Consider the following 19,970-nt stretch of genomic DNA (forward strand, 5'->3'; position numbering starts at 1 on the left):
AGACCTGTTCACGTGTCCCTGTGCCAGTGGGGAACATCTGGGGGAGCCCCTGGGCTCAGGATGTGCAGTGGTGAGTTTTGCAGGCTCTGCACATGGGCACAGTTCATTTCTGGGTGCAATTTTGGTGTTGACATTGCTTCAAACACAGATACAAAGCTAAGCACAGCGAAACACGAACATGACGGGGCTTTAAAAATCATGGATGAGGTGGAGGGCTGAGCCTTACACCAACWCACCCTGAATGTCAATAAAGCAGGTCCTYAAAAAGGCCAAGGACCTTGCAGCTCCCATCTCAGAATCTGTGCTCTGTGCCACGCCAAGAAACCCTCGCCAAGGGGGCTGTTTTCCTGTATTGCAATTCCAAAATGAGCCTGACTGTGAGCAAGAGGAATGTGCTGACCTCCACGAGCCYTCCACGGCTCTGCCTGTTGGGATTCCATCCGAGCACTGAAGCCTTCACAAAGACTGGGAGCCTCCTTCAGGCAGAATCCAGCCTTCAAAAAGCAAAATCCACATGCARTCAAGCTTGCTACCAGTCCAAGAGAAGGCGAAAGTGTAGATTTGAARGTGGCTGAATATTTTCCCTTTTCARCTCTAACAGTGCTKWGGTCAGAGCCTGACTTTGGTTGCATTTAAAGCAAATGTGAACATGTGAGTGTAGACCCAGAAAGAATTTAACATTAAGTAAATCACAATCATTCTGTCTTCTAAAACASAATACAGGTTACTTAGCACTCTGATGCCTGAACCATCTGTGAAAAATTAGTTAACTAATGAGCCAAAATACATTGCAGCTTCTATGTGGGTACAAGGTGCTAACAAAGTACATGTATTGCAGTTTCCATTATCAGCCATATGATTTCTGGGGCCATGTGCTGAACATTATGTGTTTTCTTTCCCAGGAAGCTTCATTTCAGTTAATTGTCACTCCAGCTCCTGGGGAGCACACAGAACAGGCTGTACTACATCTTCACTGTGTTTTGGTGAAAGACTGAAAAGTCTGGGGTCCTGAATGAAGGTGGGTTTTTAACAGGGAACATTTTGTATTTACTCACAGACCCTAAAAAAGCTGACTTCTGTTTTATGGAACTTCAATGTCAAAATGCTGCTCTGAAGAACTTACTCTCACAGACTGCCATCTCAAAAACCTCTCTATTCCCTGAGCCCAGACTTACAGAGAATTTGYTGGGTTTTCTCTCCAGTTTTGGATAATTTGGCTTTTTTTCCCCTCTTTAGGATCACTTCTCCAACAGTGGAGAAGATCTGCTGGGTAAATGGGTGTGTTTTGCAGCAGAGTGACAGGCAGGATCACAGCTTGAACTCGCTGGTCTTGGGAGGTGCAATTCCTGCCCTCCCATCACTGCCCTTCTCAGAAATGCCTAAACAACTAAATTTTAACATCTGGAGGCCAAAAGATATTCAAAGCCAGATTCACCTAGGAGGAAGAAGCAACTTCTTACAGCAGTCCAAGAGACCAAACTGATGTTCTGAAAGGGTTGTTTGCACCTACTGTAGAATTATTTCTGGATTTCCAATCTTGTTTTCACTCATCTGTGGCAGCATCCTGGCATTGTGTGCCCATGTAGAAGCAAAAAAATACACGGTGAATGCTTCTGTGGTATCTCTCGGATTCTTTCCTATCCAGCTATCCTAAATGCAGGAAAACTGGTCTGGCTACAAAGCCCAACTTCTAAAACACACCTGATACACGACAGGCCCGTGTCATAAACCTCCTGCAATCCTGGCTCAGAGCTTTTGCTCTGTGGATGGGAGTGAGTGAGGATGGAGACTGAGTGAGAGACAGGCTGACGTGCTGGACAGACGCCCCATGAACGTCACCTCTCTCAGGGCAACCTCTCACGTGCAGGGCCCCAGGGGGAAAACAGACACTACACGATGGCTGTAGGGAGCTACTGAGATCAAAACAATTAAAACAGGAACAAAACAGACATGATGGGACAGAAAACGGACAGGAACTATTCCAAAGAAACACCATCGGATGGAAAATCAAGCATTCCTCCTTTGCCATTAGAACCATAAGAAATTTGGTTTACATGCAAACCAGGATGAAAAAGAGGAAACAGAGAGAAATGTTAGGAATTTTTGGAGTCATGCCTACAGAGGGATGTTTGGAGTTGCAAAAGTAAAATGATTGATGCAATTTTCTTCCTTGTGGTTTGTTTTTCTTGGAAGCATGAAAAATGGCTCCTTCACATGCCAGAAATTACAAGACAGGTAGGATGTTCCTTTTTGTTTGTTTTTTTTTATAATATCAAAATTAGGATGCAAGATTGATGCTTATAAAAATAATTAATTAAATAGAATCAGCCCTTCATCCTAATTTCCATATTCCCAAGTCTGAAAACAAACTCTGGAGAGTGTGCCACAGAAAGCATCTCAAAGCCATGAGAATTTGTCCACTTTTGGTTGGAGGAACCTGAGTCATTTCAGAGCCTGAACTGCACCGGATGTGAGAGCTGCCTTCTGCACCCAGTGCTCTGGAGGTGCAAATTGTCACCTGCAGTGGTCACACCAGTTTTTCTGAAGATATTGCTGATGTGAGGAGTGCTGAATCAAATGTGAGCTGACTTGAGAAATGTGGTAATCCAAATCCTTGGGTCTAACCCACTACCAGTTGGTGCACCTTTGATACTTTGGGCACTGTTGTGAGCAGACAGATCCTTCTGTAAATGCTCATCTGGCAATAATCTGGTTTCTGGYAATCCAGAGATCATGGATTAAATGTCTCTGCATTGGGTAATGTTAGCAAACAAGTGTAAGGTCACACATATGCTTCTGGTCAACAAGTTTTTGTTAATAAATAGCTCAAAAATTAACTAAACATGTTGGAGCATCATTATGATTACTTACAGTTACAGATCCTGAGAATTTACGAAACCATTACAACTTATGTTCCTCATGAGGAATTGACATGGTTGCTGCCAAAAGGAACCACCCTTCTGACATGTCCATCACAACAACAGTCTGCGGACTATGGTAATTCTGTTCTGAATAGGCCAATTTTCACAGTCATGTTCAGCAGTGTGGTTGTGTGCAGTGCCCAAGCTCTGCTAYTGACTCAGGCCTGGGTCTGTGTTCTTAAACAGTTCTTCTTTTTAAAGGGAGGTCTCTGACGATATTTCACAGGCCAGTAGGCAAAGGCATGTGGCAGCTGCAGGTTTGGGCTCAGAAATGCAGTATTTGTACCCCCTTGGACTTGCTATAAATTTGGTGCTTGGTGGGATCTGAACTGACTCAGTGAATGAAAGAGGTCACCCTTTGCAGGGCTTTTCAAAATGGACTTCCCACCTCTTCCAACCAGCATTTCATTTTAGGAAACACCAAAATGCTTTCCCCATGAGAACTCCCTCTGCAAGCATGGATCCAAGCCGGGGTAATCCCRTACCCTGCAAAGCTGTGCAGTTCACATGGCACAGGATGAACATCCCTTCTGGATAAAGCTCTGTGAAACCAATGGTTACACCACAGCAGCCCCCTGCCATCACCTCATACAGCAGACACATTCATAGCAGGTGGATCAGCCAGGATCCAGTTTCCAAATGCAGGGCTTGAAGGATTAGACACTCCCTTTGCTGTTTAGTGGGAGCAGTGCGTTTTACTTCCCCGCTGAGTGGTCACCCCCTCTTTTCCTCCACCTCCCCCAGCTCCTTGCCCCARGCTCTCGTGTTTAACATGGCAATGGAGATTGAACTGTGTGCATACATTGATCTGCTGGGTGTTTTGGCAAAAGGAAGCAAATCCGAGCTACTTACCTGAGCGCAGACCCCTTTGGCGTTGCAATACCATAGCCTTTGGAGTCCAAGTTACCTCCCACCTTCATGGTGTCRCAGGGCTTCCKCTGCTCGATGTACTCGTTCATGGTGGACTCCAACAGGTATGCATACTTCCCTTTGGACTTCCTCACCCGGATCATCCCCTCTTCCGTCGTCCTCACAAAAACGGAGGGCTCGGCTGACTTCATGTACGTCCACATCTTCTCAAACACTGCTATTTTGGAGCGCTGCGTAGGACAGCAGAAACCCAACAGAACGTTAACAGAGGTTTGGGTGCCCCCTGRGATTTCCAGCTTGGGCTGAGCACACACCCACAACCAAATGGGCCAAGRAAGCCTAAAGGGGTAACAGGACATKGCCATTTCTGCACCAGGCCCAGACMAATCCCTGATTTTCTGGCCYRTGTTTGTGKATGGAGTGATTTTGTGGATCAAACCAAGGGCAAACCAAGCTGGAAATCTGGAGACGGTTTCATTTGGAGTTGCTCAGAGGAGCTCCTCAGTAACGTGGAGAAGTGCACGGATATTCCATATTTGTGTTCACAACTACAGAATAGCACATGCACTGGAGTCACTGCCAATCTTCCGGCAGGCTGTAACATGGTGAGGGGAAGCAAAAGGAAAAAACCAGACCTGAGCTGAGGATGAGAGAGGATGGACCTGCAGGACTTGTCAAACAAGAAGCTAAGAAAAACATTTGYTTTAAAGTTTCCTTTTTACCCTAAAAAATTCTTTAGTGGAGCCAGCCTCCAGGGTCCCGTAGGCGATTTCTGTCTGCTTGGCCAAGTCCTCTGCGCTCTCGATGGGAGACACCATCCTCTCCACGGTGAGGAAGGCAGCCAGGTTAGCTGTGTAGGAGGATATGATGATCAAGGTGAAGAACCACCAGACGCCACCGACTATGCGGCCGGAGAGAGACCTGGGCACAGAGAGGAGAGTCAGGCAGGAGCAGGGGCAGGGTCTGAAAGGTGCAGCTTGCTCTCGCAGGCTCATCCTTTGCATGGCCATTGACCCAAAGTCACGCTCTCCAGTCCAAGGAAGCCAAAAGTTTGTCTCAGTGCTTAATTAACTTTTAAAGGTGTCAATGTAATTAGAGTGGGGGGTGAAAAAATTCACTGTGAAAAAAATAAATGGAGAGAAATTGCTTTGATTTTCTATTCCTTTTGGAGTATAATATTAATAAAAAAAAAACAGAGATAATTATGAGAAAATTCAGCTGGGTAGGGGGCAATGCCTTTTAACAATGTTTCTGTGAAGGTTTGTTGTTCCATGTACCCCTGGCAGGAAGGATCACCAGCATGGAACCAGAGCAGGCACACAGCCCAGCTGTGATCTTTTGGTCAGCTCCACCATCACCTGAAGTTTAAAAAAACAACCCCTCAGTTTTTTCTCTAAGGCACATTGAAGCTCAGAGAGGAGTTACGGTCTTAATGAATAATTTGCCTACTGACATTCTCCCTTTTGTATTCAGCAGATGGTTAGACAAGATGTTCATAATAATGCTTTAAAATCTAGGTGTTTTGTACTGCAATCAAACATCCAATTAACTGTAGCTACAGAGGCAAATAAGTCAAGCAGGCACTGATTAATATTAAACTCTTTTCAAATAATTTTGTAAGAGTGGGAGATTATTTTAGAATGATGTCAGGATTCAGGCATTCTGTCTAAATTATTTATATGCTCCTTCTCTAGATKCAGAGCACTGTCCAAGGCAGAAGGGAACATACAATGCTGTTTGATAAAGCCAGACAGCCTGACKGAGGAGGACCTGCCCATGAAAAACACCACTTATTCCTCCATGGGGGTTCATGTTTCAGCATTGTCTTTCTGCTGATTTGAATCACTCCACAGAAATATGATTTATGGGATGGTAACAGAGATGTCCCAGTCCAGGGCTAAAGTTATGTGAGATAAATGTGACCATCTTGTTTCCCATCTGCAGAGAAATCTCAGCCTGCAGGACTGTGGATACATACAGCTTTACCATTTGTTTCGTCTTTGGAGAGGGGTTGGGGAGGGAGGCAGCTATAGATTCAGCTCACACATCTTCAGATTGATGAGGAAGAGGAAGAAAATTAGYCTGGATGATGTGTGCTCAGGGAAGGAAGCACTCAGAAAAGGCACAGAGGCATAAAACAAAAGTAACCAGCTAATGTCAAAYACAACAATCTCTGCTGATGAAGGCCACTTTGAGCTGGCATAATCCATTTGCATGGCAAATAATCACATTCATCTCCAGCTGCAAATTACACYGCCTTTCCTTCCTGATGAAGATGGGATATTTCTGAGACTCATTTCCATCCCTTCAGTGACAGTCAGCCGGATTTCTGCCTCAGACCCTCGACATTCTGGTGGTATTCACCACCAGCTAATCCAGGGGCTGCCTGCCCTCAGTTTGCAGGTGTTTTATGCCACCTTCACACCTGGCACTGACAGCCTGGGAAAGGCACTGGGGTGTATTGAGCCTGGAAGGTAACAGGGAGGGCTGGGAGAAGAGGGAGAAAGGGCTGTTCCTTTCCCCTGAGAGATGAAAGGATGCAGGCAGGATTCGTGTGTCCATCATGGACTGTCTGTGCTGCTGGTGCTGCTCATTCCTCCCCATGGCACGGGGAGGGGTGTGCTCACTCTCCCAGACTCTGGAGGAAAGGACAGCAGGCCAGCAGCTTGCGTGGTGGGGGCTCATGTGGGTGATGTTTTGCTGCAGACACTGCTGCAGACACAATGTTTGCCCTCATTGCTGGGTTGAGGTGGAGCTGGAAGCTGTGAAACAAAACTGCTGGAAGGCACAGCAGAGAAAACACTCAGCACATGGGATCTGCAGGACAGGGTCCTTTTGCTCCCTGACTGTGCAGCATTCAGCACAAGGGAGAGCTGGCCTGGATGGAGGGTGGGAAGGGCAGAGAAATTCAATAAAGGATGTAGCAATAGTCATGATAAACATCACAGGAACAGATATGATCCCCATGTGACACCCCTGTGGCTCAAGAGCAGTGAACACAGGCTGAACAGAGCAAGTTGGAATTCTCTTTTCTGTTGAKGGTCTGAGTCTGTTACTCCTTACCATGGCAAGTGCTTGGGCAGAAGATATCTGCCAGCACCTGGTTCTGCTGCTTCTGCACACCAAGCAGAACAACAGCAGTGCCTCCATCACAGGAAACATTTGGAAAGTGCCAATGTCTGATTTCTAGGAGTAACTCCAACAATAAGAAGCTAAAAATCTGGTCAAAAACCAGTGGGACTTAGAATTATGTTTATGCTCCAGCAAGAGCAGTCTCAGAGGATAGACAGAGCTCATCCTTGAAGTCACTGTGAGGTTTTCAGTGTCACACTCTGGAGCTGGGTAACAGAAAATGACCTTGCAGCTGATTAACAAATGTTCTGCAGCTTGAACCCTGGCTCAAGTTCTTTTCTCTTCACTAATGGGTGCTATRGGGTTTAAATCCTCTTGCATGAGGACGTGTCCCTGTACCTGCTCAAGCATAAAATGAAGGAATCTGCTCCTTTRTGAGTGGAAASGAGTCAGGAAMTCAGCCCTYTGCAGGGCTAAGGTGAGACAGGGCRCCCTGGGTAGTGCTTTAAAGGTGTGCTAAGGTTCAGATATTTGGATTTGTCTACTTGACCTCTGGATTTATTCATGTTCATTATCATAGTAATCCTTGCAAATAACAGGGTCTAAAAAAAATCTCTTTTTTTGGCTAATCTAGGCAATCTAGGCTAAAATAAGCAAGGCTAACAGTGTAAGAAGCTGTAATGAATGGCTAATTCTGGGGTGCAGAAAGGGGTAAAATATCTAGATAGGCTAAACTGTACCTTTGTCAACCTGTGTTATTCCTTCTGCACCTAGACTCTTCTTTCCTACACAATCCAAATTAAGATATCTTGTTTTTTCCTTCTGTCCTTGCCTGTGCTGTATAAAATAACACACATATTCCTGCTTCTCTCCCTGTCTTGGGATCCTGCCTGTCCCTCACAGAACAGCAGCAAGAACAGGAGGCTCCTTTCCATSATTACCCTTGCAGGAGTAAGTAGTRAATACTCTACCCTCATTATCCACAGCGCACAATCTACTTAAAATTAGAGCTGGCTGGGAATCAAGATTTCAGGACCGTGGAAAACTCTGAAATTGTAAATAAAACCTTAATATTCTCATTTGGAATGCAAAGATAAGGGTTGTAAATGTCCTCTAAAAGTAGCACTCTGAAAATGKTTGTTTTGGGGCTGTCCAAGCTTTGGCTTTTGCTATTACTTWTAGTTTAATTTCTGAAAGGCTAAATGGTGTAATTTTAACATGGTAAACAATTTTGTTTCTGCTTTCTCATTACAAATAATTTTCTTTCAGCTTTTATAATACATTAAATCCTTACCTACCACATGCATAATTTAAAAGATAATTCTGAAATGTGCTATTTTAAATCTGCCTGATGAAAATACTGCAGATGACCAAGCTGAAAATAWTAATTTTGATTTTCTTAGATGACTCTTTCTAAACCTTTCCTTGCAAAAACAACTGCATTTYGCCAGCAGAAAACAGAAAGGAATTGCAATTTCCCTTTGTTTCCATGAAGAGATTTGTTYTAATGTTTTAGCCCTAGCATTGATGGATTGGTACAGAAATAGAAAATCATGCAGCTATAATCTCATTTCTTAAAACAAAATGCAATCCTTGATCAAACAATTTTCTCTTTGATCTTATCCCTCACGGAAGGTAGGAAAAGCTGGCAGGAGTTTGCCTCTGCTTTGTCATCTATTAGAAGAGAACAATACATTTTTGCAAAAAAAWATTCACAATATCATCAGAAAATACACAGAGTGAACTGCATTGGAAAACTGTTCAAGCACCATCTCAGTTCTCTCTCACTTCTCCCTTCCCCCTCCCCAAATCCATTCCTTATGGAGAATTACACCTAAACTGACAGTGCTTTAATTAGAAGTGCAAATCTGGGATTCYAAAGCCATAGTTGCTTCGGGAGGATTTCCCAGATTTGCTGTTAAATTCAAGTCTAATAAAGGCTCACTTACTCAACTGACATATTTGTCACTGAATGAATTTATGCAAAACTGTTGAAAGGAAAGTTCTTCTGTGCTTGTGCTACTGATTGTGGGTCAAACCCACTTTTGGTCTTCTACCCACACAGAGCCTCTGATCTCCAGCACTACTCTGTGAATTTGATACTGATCYAGACAATCCCGTGGTTCTATTGAAGTCTGGCTCAGTAGTGGATTAGTTGTGAACATTTTGCACCAGTTTTGCTCTTATTTTAAGCAAATTTTCAGCGTTAAACTGTGAATGTAAAGAGCTTTGCTTTTCCCCTGTGTCACAGACCATCTGGCCTGATTGGCCTCRCCACTTCCCCTCCATCCCTGACATGAACCCCAGGTTTACTCAAAAGGCAAAGGGAAGGACTCAGTGTGGGATTCTGGAGCTGGGAACAGCTCTGGATGCATCCATCAAGTACAGACTGCAGATCTCTTATCCTCTTACTCTCTGCTATGCCATGGATAATTTTGAATGAGCAAACAACTGTTTGCCACAAAATTCAAGAACCATAATGCAAGTTTCTCTGTACAAGCTGCAGTACTAATTTTCTTGCCATATTAGTTTGCTTTCACTCATTACTGAATCTTAGAGTCTGGAGTCCTGACTGCAGCGCTGGGTTTTAACATGGAGTGTCAGGAAAGCTCTTACAACTRCAGAAGTAAGAATGTTTTCTACTGATATTCTCATTTTTTTCTTCCAGAAGTACAAATTCCCTCTTCATCTCTCCTCACAATTTTCTACAGAGCTAAGAGCTACGTATATTGGTTCTCTGTGAATAACATTAACCAGGGAGACAGGGTAAGGAAGTTGAAGGTGCACAGGTACTGGGAGGGGAGTCCCATGCTGGCTCTGTCCTGCTTTTCTTTCTTAAATTCTTGTAAAAAAAAAAAAAAAAAAAAAAAAAAAAGGAAAGAAAACAGAGAGTCTCTTAACTTTTGTATATGAGCTGGAGATCTGCTGTTGTGATTTCAGGCAAACCCTGCCAGTTCATCTGACCCCCAAAGCCGCATGCAGCAAGGAGGCAGAATGGATTAGAGAATCCCAGCAGAAGCCCTTTCTAAAGGGGGCCTTGTGGACACTCACTGCGTAAATATTGCATCAACTGTGATCTCTGCAAATACACAGAACCTCCCAGATTCAACAGGAGGATCTATATCTGTGAGGCAGTAATTATAAGTCATGGTTTATTTACCATTTCTTTCTGCCTGAGCTAATGGCTTTGGACAGCAGTTTATGCTCCCTCTCCCACTGTTTCATCTCTTCTTTTGCAGAATATGTTGGCGCTTTTTCCCCCCTTCAATTTCCCTTTAATGGGCAAAACCTCATTCTAAAACGAGTTTTTCCTGCTTAGTCAGAAATGCATCATGCCACTTGTGGTTCTCCAGTCATTGGACCTGGGATTACTGCAGTGCTAAGTATAAGCATGACTGCATGGAGCAGCTTCGTGCTGTTTTTGAGCCTTTCACTTAGCATTTTGACAGGCAAGGGGTGCCTAAGCCCAATCAGAGGACTGGCATCCAGGAGATGGGTTTTTCTGTTCCCCATGATGCCCTGCTACTTTATAGGATCATGGATAGGTTGCTCCATCTCTCTAATGTAGCTCCCAGCTGGGGGAGAGGAGGATCAATCACATTTATGRACCTGTCCTGGGTGGGTGGCCCCAAGCCTTGGCCACCAGGTGGAATTCACCTCTGAGCTGCTGCTTTGCTTGATTCCCCTTCCTGAGAGACTCAATCCCAAAAGGCAGAGGTGGCACCAGATGGGCCCAGCCGTGCAGGGGGTGCTGGATGTGTGCACTTTGCAGGTTGTGCCCTCCTGTGTCCTCAACTGACCCAAAACAACACCTGTGTGTGCTCAACAAGCACAGCCCAGCTGCTCAGCTACTGTAGGGTTGGAAGCTCTAGATGCCAAGCAAACATGGGCTGATATGGGCAGCAAGCCCTCTTCAACCTCAGCAGGACCCATAAATCACTCCCTACAGRGCAGAACTGCAGGGTTGAGGCAAGTCCTTCACTCGAGGGTCCTGCCATCCCTGCACAGCATCCCTGGCTGCTGAAATGAGATGTTTAACCCTAAAAATGCAGAATAATACACTCAACTCTTCGAGAGGGCTGCTGAAAACAGTGAAAACGCAGGGCTAGGACAGAGGGATGATGTGGAGCCCTAAGGAAAAATGAGAGTGCAGTTGAAAGGCAGAGAGGTAGATCTGAAGACATGCAGTGTCATCCTCTGARGCACAGGCACAGCATGCCTCTCCTTGCTGCAGACAGGGTGGTTTAAGGGATGAATGTTTAGGCAGTGGTTTGCTAAGAAACACGTGGCCACTTTGGGCTGCTTGGCAGCTCCAGAGAAAGGCAAAGTCATCCCTCTTCTGCTGCTTTGCCGGCTTTTGCTACAAGGAATAAAACCCCAACTCTTGTCGTGCCTTTGAGCAAAAATTTCACCGTAAAAAGGGCTCTGCATGTATTTTTCTCACTCTGATGACATTTGTTCGCTTTGCTGAGAAAAACTCACAAGGTGACAAGCATAAAATTTTGTCAGAAGCAGTTGCTGGAGAGCCCCAGGAGATTCATTATTCAGGAACTTCCTCAACCTCATGTGGCCCCAAATTTAACAGCACTCATCCTTCTTTTTGAACAACAGCCTATTGTGCCAATGTCCTTTACTGAGGTGTTGGATTCCATATGCTCTCCTGCAGTCTCTTCTTCAAAGTCTACTTGATGAAAAACTTCTTTTTCCCCAAAAACATTTAATATGTTGTGGATTATATGCCACCAGTTTTTCATTTTCCAAGATCCTCTTTAGCCATCTACATTTGCCTACATGAGAGCTCCATTTCAGAGACTTCTGGGCAATAATGCTACAATAACCTAGTTCAGGCTTCTTCCATGGTGTCTTGCCTTGGTTCATTTTGCTTTATTTTTTTTCCTGTCTTTTGTCAGACTTAACAATCTGATGAGAGAAAGGCTTTGCTCTGGGTTGAGAGTATTTTCTGCACTGGAAGATTTTCACTTTGACCCATATTTCCAAATATTCCCTTCATTTTGTCTCTCATTTCTAATTTAAAACGTGATTCCTCGCCAAGACAGTACACATTGGATTTTCTSTAGTTTCACTTTTGAGCTTTTCTTTTTTGTACAGGGACACACTAAATCTCCTGCAGAAGTGGTGAGGAATGAATGTGCTCTCCCCAGACAGTGATTTTAGAAGAGCTTTATGTGCACAGGTGTGCCTGACTTTTAACATTAAAACTCCCAAACTGTGAAGGGAAAACACGTTCAGTGTTTCTGCTGCCCCTGTTTCACCTGCTAAGATCCATTTGGTGACTTTATTTTTTAAGGCTTCAGAAGCTCTGCTGAGATGAAAAGCTGCCCTCTCCCTCTGTTTTCCKCTCTGCAGCCTGAGATCTTGCTTCTTATGGTGTGCTTCGAGAAATGAGAGAGAAGAAAAAATTCCTCCTATGGGAGAGCATCCTGTGCACTCGACACCTGCAGCTGGACCCTCGTGGACTCTTCATCACATCTCACACCTACACACAGGTTTACAAATACTCATTTTATTGCTTTTCCCTTTCACCATATGAGGACTCATCCCCTTCCTTTCTACTCCTCTGTTCACACACTCGCTTTCTATTACTCCTCATCAGACTGTGTTGGGAGAATTCATTAGTGTATAAAACATGCTTTGAAGTTGTCCAAATAACGGTGATGTAACACTTTTGCACTTCTATAGGCTCTTTTATCTGAAGATCAAAGTAGTAAGTTATGATTACCATGATTGGATTATTGCTGCTTAGCCTTTGGATCTGAGGGTAAGCAGCAACTCTTCTGGGCAGGCTCTAATCAGAATTGCTGCACGATTTTATTAAATAGATTGAATGCCATCAAGGGCACTGCTGCTGTTCAAGGCAAGGGCTGCACACACGAGCTGTGCGCCCTTTCCTTCCATCAGAGCGCATGAATCAGCTGGTTCCAGGCTCCTTTGATCCATGTGAAAATGGGAGGAAAACCAAGACAGCAGCACAGAARATTTCAGAGGTGTCCCATGCTCTRCCCTSTCCAGCTCCAGCCCCTGCTCAAACRCACAAGGATTTTGCCCTGATTTCATAGCACRACACACATTTTGCTTTTCCCAGTTACTCAGCTTCCTTAAGCCTTTCACAAAGGATAACACAGTGTCTCTGTCCTATTTTTAAAATTTTGTCTTCACCTGCTCACCATTTTGGGGTGTTACAATGCACATCACTTGGCATAAAAATGCATTCCTTAACTTTTAATGAAGAGGGGATATGGTACTTCCCCAGTTATAAGGACAAGTAGCTGGGATGAAATCTGAGGCAAAAGTAGAACAAGTCCAATATAACCCAAATTCCATCGGAATAAAGGCAGAATAAAAATCATCCTAGTGGAAGGTCAGCCATAGGGATGGAACCAACAAAGAGCAGCTGCGGATGCTTTTTGTGTTGTGAGCCAGAACAATTTGAATCAAGGAGTTCCAAGCTCGTTCAACTGTGCATCCAGTGAGTGTGCACATGATACCTCAGTGCTGATAAAAGTAATGTACAGCATATGGAAGCGTTATTTAAGCAGGGCTTTCCTGTGAAAACACGCTCAGGGCTTCCCGTCTTAGCTACAAGATTTTTTTGGAGCGCCAGCATTAAAGCAGTGTGTGACAGGTGGCCTTGCAGAGGACACCACCTGAGGGAGATGGAGGTTGTTCAGCTCCTCACAACCCTTATTCTTTGACAAAAACACTTGGCAGTTGAACCCAGCTATCAGAGAGACACAACCATGCACAGTCCTGACTGCAGACCCCAGGTGAGCCGACTGCTCAGGGATAACTTCTTATCAAGAGGAAAGGAAATGGAAAAAAGGCTGCTTCTCTTACTGACTGCAARTCAGCAAGTCTGAGTGCAGCATAAAAGGGGGTCCCTTGGAACCTCAGAGTCTCCTGCTGCAGGCAGAAAGCTCCCCTGTAAATGTTAGTGCTCCTCACGGTCCTGAGCCAGTGCCCAGCATTAGAAACACGAGCAGCACGTGCCTGCTCCATGTCAGAGATCCCAGAATGGTGTGGGCTGAAAGGGATCTCATTCCAACCCCTTAAATTTCACCTCATTCCAACCCCCTGCCATGGACAGGAACACCTTCCACTGGTTGCTCCAAATCCTGTCCAASCTGACCTTGAACATTTCCAAGGATGGGGCAGCCACAGCTSYTCTGGACAACCTGTGCCTCACCATCCTCACAGGGAAGAAGTTCTTCCTAATATCTTTTTCAAATCTACCCTCTTTCAKATGCCCTAGTAAAACTTCCCAAGGTGTTAAAAAAAATGGGCAATGCACTTTCCCCCCTGCTATTTTCAACGAAAAATATGAGAAACATTCATTTAGTCCCGAAGAAAGAAATTGCAAAAGTATTTTTAGCCTAATATATCTGCTTTTGGATGAAGTGTTTGATGACTTATTTTAAACACAGCTGGTGGAATGATTAGTGAATCTGTCACTCAATGGGGGGAGTTTCAGCAAATTTCTTGCTGTCCCCCAGCAACCTCAGTGCTGAAGGCCCAAAGTCAGAGCTGTGGGAGAGTGACTGGATATGCCTGATAGGGAAAGCATCCTGAGGAAGCAGCTTGCAGGTCAGTAGAGGAAGCATATATTACCTCTGCAGCATTCAGACATTTTCAGATGTCAGGGCATGCAAAATCAAAAGACTAATTTTTCCTTTACAGATGAAATTGCATCTTTCCAACAATGCACTCTCTGTTGGTTATTTCCTCCTTCTGAGTCCTCTGTAACCTTCAGCATTTTCCCAAATGAAAAAAACCATAAAAAAGGATAGCAGGGATGACTACTTTAAAAGAATTTCCATTTTCCCCTGGCTGCCACACTCTGGTTGCCATGGAAGTGCGCAGACTCCAAAGGGGACTGTTTAGCTGGATATTGTGCAATTTGTCAAGCTGTTCCTCTGGTGAGTCACTTTGCCTGGTTAAGTGCGTTTTAGAAATAAGTGTGGTCATCAGTTCCTGGTGATTTGCAACTGCTGCTGTTACCCTGTGACCTGAATTTGCTCTCCCTGGACATAATTAACTCTGCCAGGTAGAGATAATTGCAGCACCATTTGATACACTTTTACAAGAAACAGAGACTTTCAGGAGTTGGAGTCCTGAATTTCTCACTTTTATTCTCACAGACCAAAGTCAGCTCACCAGTTCAAGCAAACCACCACCAATAAATGAACCTGAGCTTTGTCCTCGTGGAATCATTGAGGTTGGAGAAGCCCTCTGAGATCATCGAATCCAGCCATTACCCCAGCACTGCCACTAAAGTTCACCATTAAACCATGTCCCCAACATGCATTTTGAACATTTCCAGGGATGGCAATTCCACCATTTGGCTGGGCATCCTCTTCCAGTGCCTGACCACTCTCCCAGTGAAGGAATTTTTCCCAAACTCTAAACCTCCCTTGGTGCAATTTGAGGCCATTTCCAAGGCAGATGCTTGGAGTGTCAGAGAAGACGCTTACTGAAATCAAGAAGAGTCATCAGATAAATACCCCTGCTCAGCCTTCTTTTCAGGAAGGAATTAAATTCCTTTTGATTGCTAAATGCAGCTGGTTCTAATTTCTCTAATTCTAAATTTTTAGCAAAATAATTAAGTACCCTGCAAATGTAAGTTTACAAAGGACGGAACAGAAATAATTTCCTTGAAAAAAATCCAAATTGAACCTCTGACTAAAAAATAACCAAAAAACCCTCACAACATTTTTTTTTGTTCTAATCAATTTCTGATTTAGATTTTGTCTAAAAGCTGGATAAAACCTTTCAGTATTGAGAACATCTTGATGAAATTTATAAGTGCTGCTGTCTCTGAAAATCTGAAGTCTCCTGTGACTTTTTTTCAATTGGGCTAAAAAGAAATGTAAACAAGCAGGAAAAACAGCAGAAGGAAATGCTCAGCATTAATTACAGGTGGATAATAAATAGGGTGTTTGCTGTTTCACAGACCAGCACTGTGATGGAGTGCAGCAGAGAGCCTGCAGAGGAGAGCAGCGAGCACGAGCACTCTGTATAGATCAGCCAGAGGGCTGCTTTTGTGTCACAAAAAACAAATAGCCACGTCCACAAGATGCCTATAAATAATAGATTGTATCTATTGACTGGGTAGCAGGCAGCATCTRTCTCACTCCTTCCTGCCTGGGAGTGCAGTTATTCATCATCTGTGGCAGCAAACCTCCCTGCTCAGCTCACCCAGCCCCGCTGGCCAGGGGTCACTGCTCGGATGAGCCGCTGTGTCCTGCAAAGCCTCCGTGCTCTGCTGGCCAGTGAGGATGTGTTGGCTCAAGGTCCCGAGCTGAGGGGTGGATTGTGTCTTGTTCCACATCTCCTGGAGCACGTTAAACATCACAGCCTTCAGGGCACACTGGTRTGACCCCACCATTCCCCCCAGGGCACCTTGCACAGAGTAGCAGARTCTCTCCCTGCTGATGCTCCCAAAACATCCCCTGTCAATCCTGGCTCTCTCAGACACAGTGAGATGAAAGCTCCACTCACCATCTCACAGCACCTCCAGCTCTGTTCTCAGTCAGACAGATTATTGTGAGTGATTTCATGCTGTGCTGTCCATGATACCCTATTGTGCCATGATGTGAGTATGCATTTCCCTTCTACTCACAGTATGTTTTGATCTGAATGCAAAATATGTGTATTTTTTGTTTCAACAATAAAGAGAGGCCCCAAGAAGTTGGGCTAATTTTTTGAGATCTTTCTTTAATTTTCCTCTGACTGGGCACAAAGGATGTCTGCATTTATYAGGTGATACTGCATGATTTTTATCCACCTGCTAAACTTGAGATTGGACRAGACTCCTATCATCAACTCAGCTGAGAGGAACTGTCTTCTATCTCATGGTATCTTCAAATGAAGAATAAATGCCTTTCTGGAAGATCTGTTTTAACCAAATACGTTTCTTTTTAGTCAAACACAAATTTTCTGAGTCACAGGAAGAGTAACTAGATTAAAGTTAATAATCTCCAATACACAAGAAGTCTCTTTTGGGCCAAACCATATGAAACAACACATTTAGTGATAACAAAAAATAGAAGATCAAGACAGGAAGCTGASAAGAGAYGCTATTTTGCTCCCTGTTTTTCCAYCCTTTYCACTACAGTAAAATAATTTCTTTTGCAGAAAATGATGGAGAAGATGAAAAATTCTGATGCCTCRTTTTGCTGCAGAGGAGGATGGGAAGCCCAAGCATCCCCTCAGTCTCCTTCTGAAAGGCCTCAGCTCCATCCTAAGCAAGGAATGGCAGCAACGTGCTGGACTTCAGCAAGGTCCTACTCTCCACAGCTGCTACACACTGCGGTTATTTTAAGCTCTGAAGACAATTCATCAAATTACAGTTCTCAAAATGGTACAATGTGAGTCAGATTTACTTCACATTCCCCTCTTTGCAGGCTCTTGCTATTGGCTGTGGGTTATTTATTACCTCTGGTGCCTGCCCTGAGAAGCTCCTTTCTGGGTCTGTATTTCACATTTAATGAGTGCTTTTGTAATTTCATGGCCATTTTCCGAAGCCAAGGTGGCACTTTACAAAGCCTAATGGTTTATGGCCCATTTCTGACGTCGCTGATTCCTCTAATCCCTTTGTATATGAGCTAAGCCCAGCTGTGAGCTGTGGCTTCCCCTGACCCTGCTGTGATCAGCCCATGCTTTGAAAGCTTTGAGGGGCTGTCTCACCTCAAACAGGACAGATCAGACCATGGGCAGGGACTGTTCCACACAGTGATGGTGCAGAAGGTGGACCACACACTCCAGCAGATATTCCAGAGCTCACAGCCTCCTTGGGCTGAACCTCTGGAGCCACCATCATTCCCTTTATGGATTTGGAGGGATGGATCCCTTCTTCATGCTCAGCTCTCCATGACTGYCTGGCCTTTTATCACATTCATCCAGCCCAGACATGAAGGCTTCAGAGCTTCAAGGACACCAGCTGCCCTCCTGCAAAGAGGCTGTGAGCAGGTAACCCACGGCTCTGCTCTGTCACAGCCATCCACAGATCACCAAATTCACAGTGTGTCTTTAAAGTCCTTGGCAGGTTGTCCCTAGAATACTTAAAAGMCTGTTTAAAGCTCTGCTTAGTAAGACTGTCCTGAAAAAGGACAACACTTATCTTCAAAAGCAAATTTTTGTTTCTTTGGGGGATTGAAGTTCCCCGGGGACTGGTCTGAGACTGAGGAATGCACATTTACAAGAGCAAGTTATTGCTGCAAACCTCACCACCTGCTGTGCTGAGTGATGTGTTTGCAGTTTTGATCTTACTCTTTTTTTTTTTTTTTTTTTAACGATAAATACATAGTGGCATATGCACTTAAAACAAGCATGCTCTGAAAAAAAAACAAACCTCCAGACAAATTTCCCTTTCTCCTTTCCAAAACAAAACTGAAATAAACAACCCAAAACCTCTACAAAAACAAAACACACCCCTGCACTTGCTCCTTTCTGCTGGGGAGAGAATGACAGAACAGATGTATAACAGAAGCTATTTATGTTGGTTATTGCATTACTGGGGAGATGCTGAGAGATAGTAGTTATAAGTTTAGAAGCAACTACACAGGAAATATATTGGAATAGAGCAGATATCCCCACCTGCCCACAGTGTCATTCTACCAAGTGTTCATTTCTAAGTGATGTGTCACARAAATCCTGCACTGGGTTCGCGTGAAAAATACATGTGAAATACAGAGCCTTTCTGTACAACAGCATCCCACAGAAATTCTCACTCTTCTGCTTCCTCCTGGCTTTCACATTGAGCAGAAATGTCCCTCTCCCCTCGYAACCATCTCGAGGAGCTGTGCTCAGAGTACTGGGAGTTATAATAATTCCCACATTTAATTTTCAAATTTTTATCTTCTTGCCAATATTTGTAGCAGTCAGAAACTGCTCTTGTGCTCCACGGGAAAACATTGGTTTCAACGAAATTGCAACTTTCATTATCAGGTTGATTAAATCAACAACATTAAAATAACAATGACAGAATCATTCTCATTTCCCATTTCAAAGCAAAATAAAGCAACCTTTTGAAAGGGTGATTCAAAGCGTGTTATTTAGCTAGAGCAAATCTTGTTAGTTGAATCAGACCCACTGATCTTTCSCTGACACTTTTTATTAAAGATGTTACCAAATTTGCTATTCCTCCAAGCCTCAGCTTTTGACCTCTCCATGCTCCTCCTTGGATCAGAAACAACCTATTGAAATGCCCCCAAAGGGAGCTATTCTCTTTCTTAAATACGAATAATGATGACAAGAACGACAGTGAGAATGAAAATCACAATAACCTGATCCTAACRCACAGGGCTGGTTATAAGACAGCAATAAAGTTGAAATTCCCTCTTCTGGGAAGACTTTCTGAATTCTCTGCCTGGCCTCCTACTAATCAATGATCAGATAATAAAATGTATTCATAAAAGCTGTCACTATCAAAGTGCCCTGCAGGCTGTTATTTCCCTGCTATCACAAGCTCATTAATATTTGGATGAATTGGCATCTGAGAGCCAACAAGCTGGTGCCCAKCCTTCCTGCCATCCCACGGGAGCTGTGCTGAGCTGTACTGAGTTATCTCCYCTTGTGGAGGGAGCTGTGCCTCCTTCTCATCCCCTGAGCTCTAATGCCATCCCAGCACGCTGGAAATCAACCTCTGCCTACTGTCACCCATAAGATGGGCATTTCAGATTAAATTTCMTTTGAAGAGAGGGGAGACAAAGCCCCCAAAAGGAAGGAAAAAATTATCTAAGTAATAGCAAGTGTCATTCACCAAAAAGTCCCTTTAGGAACACTCTGGATGTTGAATCCTACTGAACCTTCAGGCAGCAGAACTATTGGCTGAAATGGGAAGCAGGAGGAAGCTTCTCTAACTTTTCTAAAATACAGTAACAATTAAAGCCACTCATTGTGCTCCATAATGTTTGGCACAGCCCATATAAACTTTCACTGGGCACTTATTTCTCCCTACTTTGCTGGATTTTTTTATCTTCCCTGTAATTCTAGAATCATCTTATTTCTGCTAGCAACAAAATAAATGATTGACCAAGTTTCATTGCAACTGTGTGTCTTTAGAAAATCTCATTATAATTTCTGTGAATT

General features: G+C 44.0%; 1 protein-coding gene across 2 annotated transcripts in view; it reads right to left on the reverse strand.

The window, feature by feature from the left end:
• Positions 1-19,970, reverse strand: part of GRIA1 (glutamate ionotropic receptor AMPA type subunit 1) — a 111,765-nt gene that overhangs the window by 11,955 nt on the left and 79,840 nt on the right. For both annotated transcript variants that reach the window (XM_057380919.1, XM_057380918.1), the window contains exons 12-13: positions 4,514-4,712; positions 3,774-4,021 (exon numbers count right to left, since the gene is read on the reverse strand). In XM_057380919.1, the coding sequence (XP_057236902.1) occupies positions 3,774-4,021; positions 4,514-4,712 (447 nt within the window). The remainder of the gene's footprint in view (positions 1-3,773; positions 4,022-4,513; positions 4,713-19,970) is intronic.

Source organism: Malurus melanocephalus, unplaced genomic scaffold (genome assembly GCF_030028575.1).
Source record: "Malurus melanocephalus ecotype Western Australia unplaced genomic scaffold, MMel_1.1 scaffold_482, whole genome shotgun sequence".
Lineage (NCBI taxonomy): Eukaryota > Metazoa > Chordata > Aves > Passeriformes > Maluridae > Malurus > Malurus melanocephalus.